The following is an 8,872-nucleotide window of genomic DNA, read 5'->3' as shown; positions in this document are numbered from 1 at the left end:
AAATCAGGATTATGGACGACTGATTACAGGTTAAGTCTAAAATGTCAAATGCATTCGTCTTTGCTAGGAAATCCATGTCATTGTGAATGTTTTATTATTTGTATTTCAGTGCATTTTTAGCCCTGAGCCCTCTGCAGTCAGTGAAATAACAAACAGGTGGTCAGGTAAGGTCAAGAGGAATCAGAAACAGCTTTTTAAATAACTATGAAACCAGCTAATAGTCAGACGTCACTGATTTGGCTACAAGCTGCCCCAGCTGACCAACTCCAAGAAGTAAAATTAGTGTCCATGTGTTGTCCCCTTTTCTTCACATTTCTATTCCTATGTGGACACCTGTGGCGCCGGGCGTCCGCTCAGACCCAGCACCCTGTTGAAGAGCTACAACCAGGCAACAGCTGTGAGTGCGACCTGATCAAATTACTGACCCACATCACGTTGCAGCACTCTGTCCTGGGCGGCTAACACAGTTTGAAAAACACAAGGACACTCAAAATATCAGCCCTGGGAGTCGCAACCTAAAGCTTTCCTGTTGGAGGCTGCACGGGTCCAAAATGACCCACATAACCAGGTTCTGGAGAGCCACAGCTGAGCCAGTCCAATCCCAGTAACAAGATCTTGCAATCCAAATTTAATTCCCTCACTATTTTAAGGGTTCGGGCCTGCTGGTGGGATCCTCCACAAGGTCTAATGGTGCTGATTCATACTTTGTGCAGGTAAAAATAGCCTCTGTCATAATGTGACACTATTGTTTAAGCCCCAGACTATGAGGCAGCATATCTGGACGAATGCATACATGATCATAACATGAATAATTCCAGCATTGCAACCTGAGAAGCCTGACCCATCCCTGTTGTTTTTTTTTCTCCTTCCTTCTCCAATATGGGACATCAACAGTGAATCCTGCTCCACTCAGAGACCGCTCCTGTTGTTCAGTCACCTCACTGACATTTGGGCTTCTGGGCCATGAAAGACGCCAGTGGTTCTCTGGATCTGACTCATTTATTTAAATCATCTCGTGATATGATGATACATTATTCAGTAAATCACGTCATCGCTTTGTCTGTTGTAGAAAACATGCACTTGATAAAAACACAAAGAGTGGCAGACTGCTGATCGGGAGCTCTCCATAGGCCCAGCTCAGCATTCCTGCTCAAATGGCAAAGTACAATCCTGCCAAACACGAGCCGCTTCCAGGCAGAAATTCACAGAGAGACACCTGCTCTCCTTCCACGTTGACGTCCGATTCTTATCAAATATTAGATACACACACAATAAAAATAAAAAATACTGGAAAAAAAATAATCATTGCGGGGGCTCGTAACGCGCGCTGCTCCTGCACCGTCAATGAGCGGCTGGAACGCGCCGCCCGCAACAACCTGGAGACGCGCTTTATTTATATCCCCGAATCTGTGGCAGAGAACGTAGAATGATCATTTAAAAAAATAAATAAATAAAAGACTTACACCACAAGTCTAGAGATGATCCAGGAGACCATTGCGCTGGAGAGGCGACAGGACGCGGTGTCTGCGGGGAGGAGTTTCCTCCAGATGACAGGCGCGTCCAGGCGGCTGCGTCTGGACGCACACAGGCGGCAACGTGATGCGGGAGGATAAACAGAGAGCGGCCTGGAGGTCTTATCCATAGATGGCAGTGTTGCATTGCGCAGACGACACACGCTCAGCATGAGGCTGCAGATGAGTCCTAATGATCAGAAGCTGGTTTGGATGTGAAGCCTGATTGACGTGTTCTGAGGAAACGGCCTCCTCCAGGATCCACCTTTACCTGTCAGCGCCGGTTTTATGGTTTAATGAAGCAGTAAGACATGACATCACACAGGGCAGCAGCTGAGCACAGAGATTCAGAAACTGTCTCCTACCTGCTTCCAGAATTTTTTAGTTGTTTTGGGATCATTTTAATAAAACATCTTCATTTAGGAATATTTGCAATGATATTAACTACTGATTATTACAGATTATTGTCTCAGTTTTGCTTATAATGTGTCTGAAAATATATTTCTGTTTGCCAATTTTTGACTGACTACTATCCAAAACCTCCAGGAATTTCCCTTTACAATGAAAACAACACATTGGAGAAACCACAACCAGAGACTTGTTGGTGTTTTTGCTTGAAAAATATCTGAAATGACCAATTAAATATCAAACTTCTTACCCTTTCCCCCCCTTGTTGATTGAGAAATATCCACTAATCGTTAAGGACAATAGAAATTAATCTAATAAACTCTTTAAACTAGATTCTGACTCAAGACCTCTTTACTTGTTAGGGCCTTGATGTTACCTCAGTTGATCCCGTAATCCAAATTCAGTGCAAAAATGTGCAATTCATCAAATTACTGCTAATCACCTGACACGCTGGTAAACTCACAGGTTTCTGGGGCAGCTGCCTGGTTTGTAATCCACCATTGAAATAATGAGCAAGGAGCAACATTTCCAGATTAAGCAGATTACAGAAGTCAAGACAAAACGGTCGTTTTCAACCTTGCAAAGCTCCACAGAATGCTTTCATTTCTCATAGCAGAGCTTCTACAAGGTGTCCTGAGCGGTTGTGATCCATATTGACATGACAGCAGCCGGTTACTGCAGATTTGTGGTCAGCTCCTTCATCATGTGCTTCATCCCATATTGGATTGACATTTGGTGAGTGTGGAGGAAAGTGATTGTCGTGCTAAATCCAACATGATCGGAGCTTTGTGATGTGGCACAAAAAGAGATGTGCAGAAGCAACAATAATAAGGAAAGCTGTGGTGTTTAAATGAGGCCCAGTTGGTACCAAAAGGCCCAAAGTGTGGCACGAACTCATTCCCGAACCCAGTGGTTCTCAAAGTTTTTGAGCCACGACCCCCAAGATAACATAAGTTTGTGTTTGTGACCCCCCAGTTTGAATTCTTAATATATCACGAGTAATAAGTTTGTTGTTCATGAATTAATGTGTTAAAAATTTAATGTGTTAATTCCACAGATTAATTGCTTTACATTAATTAATTTTCTTTTGAATGAATGAATTTATTTCAAACAAATGAAAGGGGAAAAAACTATAAAAACAAAAGAAAATAATGTTAAAAAGAGCAAAAAAGAATAATCATTTCACATAATCAAATCATAATAGTTCAAAAAAGGAGTGGGAAGAAGTAAACACTTTAAATTTTGACAGCCCTAATACACATTTATTTGATAAACGTTGGCTTTATTTTATTCATTTATTTTTTTTACAATGATCTGGTGACCTCCAGTTTGAGAACCAGTGCCCTAACCCATTACACCACCACCACCACCACCACCACCACCAGCCTTAGTGTCGATGATGGAGCCATACTGTCATGTTGCTTATGCTAAGATCTGACCTGAACATCTAAATGTTGCAGCAGAAGAGAAATCGAGACTCATCAGACCACCAGGCAACGTTTTTCCAATCTTCTGTGGTCCGGTTTCTAGTGCAGCCTCAGCTTCCTGTTTCTTCTTCTGTCAGCCCATCTGACTCACAGTCAAAGGTTTTGTTGGTTCAGAGATGCTTTTCTGCAAACCTTCAAGTAAATATTCGAGAACTGTTGTCTGCCTATCTGCTCAAACCAGTCTGACCGTCCTCTTCAATCATTGACAAGGAATTTTTCCGAGAGAATCGCTGCTCACAGGAGTTTTTTTTCCCCCCTTGTCAGGCCGTTCCCTGCAAACCTACAGTCTACATCCCTAAACACACTGAGTTTCTGCTGATATTTGCTTTATCTGACAGTAGACGTGTACCATTCAGTGCCCGCTATCAAACCACAAGGTGTTGCTTGTTAGACAGATCACTTTTTTATACCACAAACATGTCAAGACTACATTTATGTCAAATCACCAGCTACTGAAACTGGAATCAAAATGCTCAGGTGTGAGATTTTGCTCGGCCTTGAAATGCTTTATCTGTGATCGCTACACCTGAGAACAGCAGCATTATCGGAGCTGCTGTAACTTGGCTTCGGAGTACAAAGTGAAGCCAGAGAACAGAAGCAAGGTTTTGTTACAGTAACACAAAAGCTGCTGAGGGAGGGCTGTGGCTGCTAGAAACCTAATCCTTTTGTTCATTTGAAAGCCAAGAGAATGGCCTCAAAACAAACTAGGACCAAAATGTACCACTCTCCTAAAAAAACTAAACTTGCCCTCCTTGTATCAACAAGGCGTAATTCTACTCCCATTACATCACAGGTGAAACAAAAAGCCCTGACATGAATCTGACATCGTTTCTGCACCATTTGACTAATGGCAGATTGCACTTCCTGAGCTGCAGGATGATGAAAAGCAGCAAATCTCTGTCATGTAACACTTTATATGGTATATTTTTCCCAACCGCAAGCCATTTTATCTACCAGACAGTCGATGGTGTCAACAGCATTAAAGAGTCGGTGCAGTACACTTTGTGACCTGCTGAGTGGGCTGTTGCTCACTGGCTGCTTCACATCTGCCAAACACCTACTGCTGATGAGAACATTTAGGAATTATCGTGATGTTAAACGTACAGAAACAGGCATCACATCGGTTACTGTCACCTTTGTCCTTAAAAGTTTATTTGTTATTCTTTTCTCCATTCACATAGAAAAATTATACACACGATACTTCCACAATACATAAGTTCTGCACTGACCAACTTTTCTATTTCCTCTGCATCTTCCTGTAGAGAAGAAACTCAACTGTAATGCAAAGTCAAACATTTAACAAGCTGAATGCTAATGCAAAAGAAACGAGTTAGGGTTGTATGCGTGCAACTTTCTCATGAGTGAACTTAACAAGTAGGACCACATATAGAGCAGACACATTTTAACTGTACAGAAAATCAACTATCAAAAGTGAAATTCGCCCCATCACCTCTAGTGTTTCAGATATTGTCGGCTAATTACTGGTAAACAGAACAGCTGTCGCTTACAAAACGTATCCTAAGAGATTAAAACTACTGCTGAACAGTGATCTAGGACGTGACTTACCAAAAGTTATTTAGTCACTTGTTTGGATCATAAATACCCAAGTACCGCCGCAACCAGCCCGTAACTTAGGACAGAAGAAGAATAAGATGAAGCGCTGTAGGCACGGCAGGCTTTTCATACTTACATTATATACACCTTCTTAAATCTTCTGTTTGACTTTGGATAATAAAGACTTACCGAGGGCTAGCCCTGGGTAATTAAAGACAAAAAGCAAAACCACTTTTTTTTTTCTGGCAGAGTCAACCAGAGGTTCTATATAAAAACCATTAACTGTTATAGCACAAAGTTAACCCCAAATGATTATGTGAAATTATAACTGTAATACGAAGCAAAGGGGGATTTCTCAGCACTGTAAACCCTGCACCAGAATTGTCTCTGTCCTTTATGGAGTGAGCAAACTGACTTTGACAGACAGAGCTGAGGCAGTTCACCTTAGCTCCTCAGAGCAGCCAATCTGGACTGCATCGCTTCAATGTCCTCCTCTGACTCATCCTCTGAGGCTGCAGCTGCTGCTTGAGGTTCCATTTCAGGCAAAGCGTCTGTGACTTTGCTCGGCGCTTTCCCAAGAGCACCTGGCAGGGCAAACACAAGCAGAGATTTCAGAATTATCAGCTTGTTATCAGTCTGTGATTCAGACTTAAACTTTTCAAGTTGACGCCAAAATCTTATTACGAACCATGAATGTAATCATGTCTGGAGAGTTATTTCTTCCTTTACCTGCTGTGATCTCAAAGAGGATCTTGTCAACTTCCTCCTCTGCTGCTTCCTCCATCTCCTCTCCATCTTCCATGCTCTCAAACGTGTCTTCCAGCATTTCCTCAATGATGCCAGCCTGAAAGATAATTATGTGCACATGACACCATGTTTTAGCAAGTTTTTCTTTTTTTTAAGTTATGAAAAATGGCTATTGGGGTCAGTCACATTGTTCTAGTTTTTGTAAAGGCTTAACTGTACATAGGATCTATTTTTGTTGGATGCTGCTGACCTTCATCATCTCCTTTGACAGGTCCCTCATCGTGGCCTGGATCTCTGGGACTTTGACTAGACTCTGCATGGCTTTCATGACCTCTGTGCTCTTCTGCAGGGCTCCAGCTACACGCAGCACAGCTAGAAACAGACAAATACATTTCCTCACTGACAGAGCAGAGCAGAACACTGAGTTTGATCTTCAAGAGCAGACTGGATTTCTGATGACATAAAAATGTTCCTGCTGTCTAATGACCTCTCCATTGCCCGCCTGCACTCACCAAGTTGATTCTTCATGCTGAGAAGCACAGAGTTCATGTGGGCTTTGGAGGCGTAAAGTTTTGTGACGGCCCGCTTTGACTGAATCATCTCCTTTGCAAGGATCACACACACGTCTTTCTGGCCCTTTTTGGCAGCATCTTTGATGGATCTTTTAACTTTTTCTTGTTCTCTTTGAATATCTGAAACAAAAACAAACACAGACATTATTATGTAATTAGGGGCTTGACTGCACTGTTTAAATTACACAACACAAACTTACCACCTGAATGAGTCATTGCCTCTAGTTTAATATCAGTTTCACTTGTACACTAAAGTTGTTATTATTTACCACTTTCTGGGCTTATCAGTCAGTGAACTGTTACAGTAGTTGTGAGACTGATCAAATGCAGGACATGAATCCTCTTAAACCAAGTGTCCTTTGGTTGTTTTGCTTCTAGACATTACATGCTACTTTTTTTTTTACAAGCATTGTCAGTTACTATAAGATTAAGTGAAAGCAAATATATACATTCACTGGACAGTTTGCACTTTAAAATATACAGCTGTTCTGTGGTAGTCAAATACTGAGTGTGTCTTACCTCGAATTTGTCTGTCAATCACTCTCATCTCCTTCCTTATTTTCTGAGACCACTCATTGATCTGAAATGGCACATTTAGTTATTACAAACTGCATTAATATTGCCAAACCCATTAAAACACGTTTGTAATGCCCCTTTTATCATACGTGTAACATTAAACTGACGCGATATATAGCAGCTTAATTGTACCAGAACACGATGTCAGCCGAAGTGGGCACAATCAGTGTTTGTTTACGTTGTACTGACTGACAGCAGACTTATGTTAGCATGTATGCTAACTAGCTGGCGCTAGTTACAAACAAAGACTGACTGATCGGTTGACGAGGCTTATAAACAAATGTGTAACGTTAAAGAATGAGGGAATATTGGCGGTTAACGTCACAGGGAGTGACGGATTATTTTTAACAACAGTGATGTCAGCCTCTCAGTTAGCAAGAAGTAGCAACAGATAGGACGAGCCAAGCCTAGTTAAACTGACAGCTAACGTTAGCACGGTTAGCTACAGGCTCTGTCGTTTTTTTTCTCCTTACTACGGACAAAGCTGTGAAAGACAGTCCCAGTCTTCAGTAGCAGGCACTCACCAGGTCTTTTGGTGGTTTCTCTGATGTTCTACCGAACAGCCCCATTGTAACTACGGAGTTCTTCCCAAACTAACCGGTCTGACTAAAACTAGCTGGCTAGCTAAGCTTGTTCTACTAGCACTTCCTGATTTGTTCTCGCTCAGGCCCTTCGGGCTGCGTACCAACATGAAGAAACCTTCAGTCCTTCTGGTCCTCACATAGCCTGTACATAGGAAACAACGTCAAGTGCCCAAATGATGTAGAAACCGAACGAGACCACACATCCAGTAAATATGCATTCAAGACTGGTCCAAAATGTCCAGTCAAAGGAATCTGCAACTGCATTTTTGAAATGCAATTTTCTTTTCGAGTCTTAACGGACCACTTACCTGAAAGGTCTTATTTTCTGAGTACAGTTTTCTCCAAGATACAGTGATTATGTATTTAAAATAATTCATGCAGAAAATAATTAAAGACCCTTTTCTGTCAAAGTCAAGATTTTTTACCTTTTTAAATATGTGTAGATGGGTTTTATGTACTGGAAGACATATCATAAGCAAAATAGTCATTACCATGGCTAAACATTTCTGCTTTGAAATTACAGTGTGCTGATGATGGTCTTGAAAACAGATTCAGACTCGCAGAACTTTAAATATAAGAACCAATCCTGTCTACTTGGGGGGTGAGCTAGTGTGCTCCAGCTGCAGGGAGTGGGAAGAGATGGGTGTAGCTAGAGGCAGGACTATTTATCATCGAAGGGATTATTTTCATTAAAGAACCTTCTAAATACACACACATACATGCCTGTGGAGATGAGCTTTTAGAGTTCTGATAAGTGACTGCAGAGGGACTTTAAATTTCTCATCAGTCTTTCTGTTCTTCACAAGGCATCATGTTGGCTTTGCTATAACAAATAGTCAGTTGTTGATATGAAATAGTTGCAAATTGTACAATCAACCAAAGTTAATTTTATGAACCTACAGTCTAATAATCCAAACCATCATTATTATGATCCTTACACCTTAATCAGAAAAATGACTGATACTTTTCCAAATCCTCTTTATGCTGATATAAAACCCTATAGAAGTACAGGCTGGAATAATGTGTTTGTTCGGGTTTTTGTGTGTTTATTGCTTCAATTCAATCTTGATGAATTTAAATAATGCATAAAGAAATCCAAAGTCGAATATTTTCTCCTGTTTTCTGGGCTTTGTTCACTACAAAAGGTTCCTAGAAATGTTCCTTGAAGGTTCCCTGGAGGCTTACTTGAACATTTCTTCAAGGTTCCCAGAAAGATTCCTTTTTTCCGGGCAGTGCTCACAATGAAAGGCTCCTGGAAATGTTCCCCGAAGGTTCACCTGGACGTTTCTCTAAGGTTCCCTGAAGATTCCTGTTTTCTGGGCAGTGCTCACAACAAACTGGACTACTTTGCTAAAATCAACACAAACCTTTGGGAAACGTTCCCTAAAGGTTCCTCTTTGTTGGGGTATTGTTCATTTTTGCATATTGCATTT

At 41.3% G+C, this 8,872-nt stretch overlaps 2 protein-coding genes across 2 annotated transcripts in view; both read right to left on the bottom strand.

Annotated features, from left to right (window-relative positions):
- The window catches only part of reep1 (receptor accessory protein 1), an 8,161-nt gene extending 6,607 nt beyond the window's left edge, over nucleotides 1–1,554 (bottom strand). The window contains exon 1 of the mRNA XM_008283669.1: nucleotides 1,464–1,554. Within this exon, the coding sequence (XP_008281891.1) occupies nucleotides 1,464–1,495 (32 nt within the window). The 5' untranslated portion in view covers nucleotides 1,496–1,554. The remainder of the gene's footprint in view (nucleotides 1–1,463) is intronic.
- Nucleotides 1,555–4,530: 2,976 nt separating this feature from the next.
- chmp3 (charged multivesicular body protein 3) lies at nucleotides 4,531–7,504 on the bottom strand. The gene is made up of 6 exons (XM_008283681.1): nucleotides 7,380–7,504; nucleotides 6,799–6,859; nucleotides 6,220–6,399; nucleotides 5,958–6,079; nucleotides 5,690–5,804; nucleotides 4,531–5,544 (listed from the first exon to the last, which is right to left on the bottom strand). The coding sequence occupies exons 1-6, from the start codon at nucleotides 7,422–7,424 to the stop codon at nucleotides 5,405–5,407; spliced, it is 663 nt and encodes a 220-aa protein (XP_008281903.1). The 5' UTR covers nucleotides 7,425–7,504; the 3' UTR covers nucleotides 4,531–5,404.
- Nucleotides 7,505–8,872: the final 1,368 nt, after the last annotated feature.

Source organism: Stegastes partitus, unplaced genomic scaffold, assembly GCF_000690725.1.
Source record: "Stegastes partitus isolate 25-593 unplaced genomic scaffold, Stegastes_partitus-1.0.2 Scaffold8, whole genome shotgun sequence".
Classification (NCBI taxonomy): Eukaryota; Metazoa; Chordata; class Actinopteri; family Pomacentridae; genus Stegastes; species Stegastes partitus.
This window is presented reverse-complemented; position numbering and strand designations above follow the sequence as displayed.

Coding starts and splice junctions, on each gene's coding strand:
- chmp3 (XM_008283681.1), bottom strand. CDS start 7,424: ATGGGGCTGTTCGGTAGAACATCAGAGAAACCACCAAAAGACCTG. Junction 6,860..7,379: donor AGAAACCACCAAAAGACCTG/GTGAGTGCCTGC, acceptor GTGCCATTTCAG/ATCAATGAGTGGTCTCAGAA. Junction 5,545..5,689: donor CCTCTTTGAGATCACAGCAG/GTAAAGGAAGAA, acceptor TTGCCCTGCCAG/GTGCTCTTGGGAAAGCGCCG.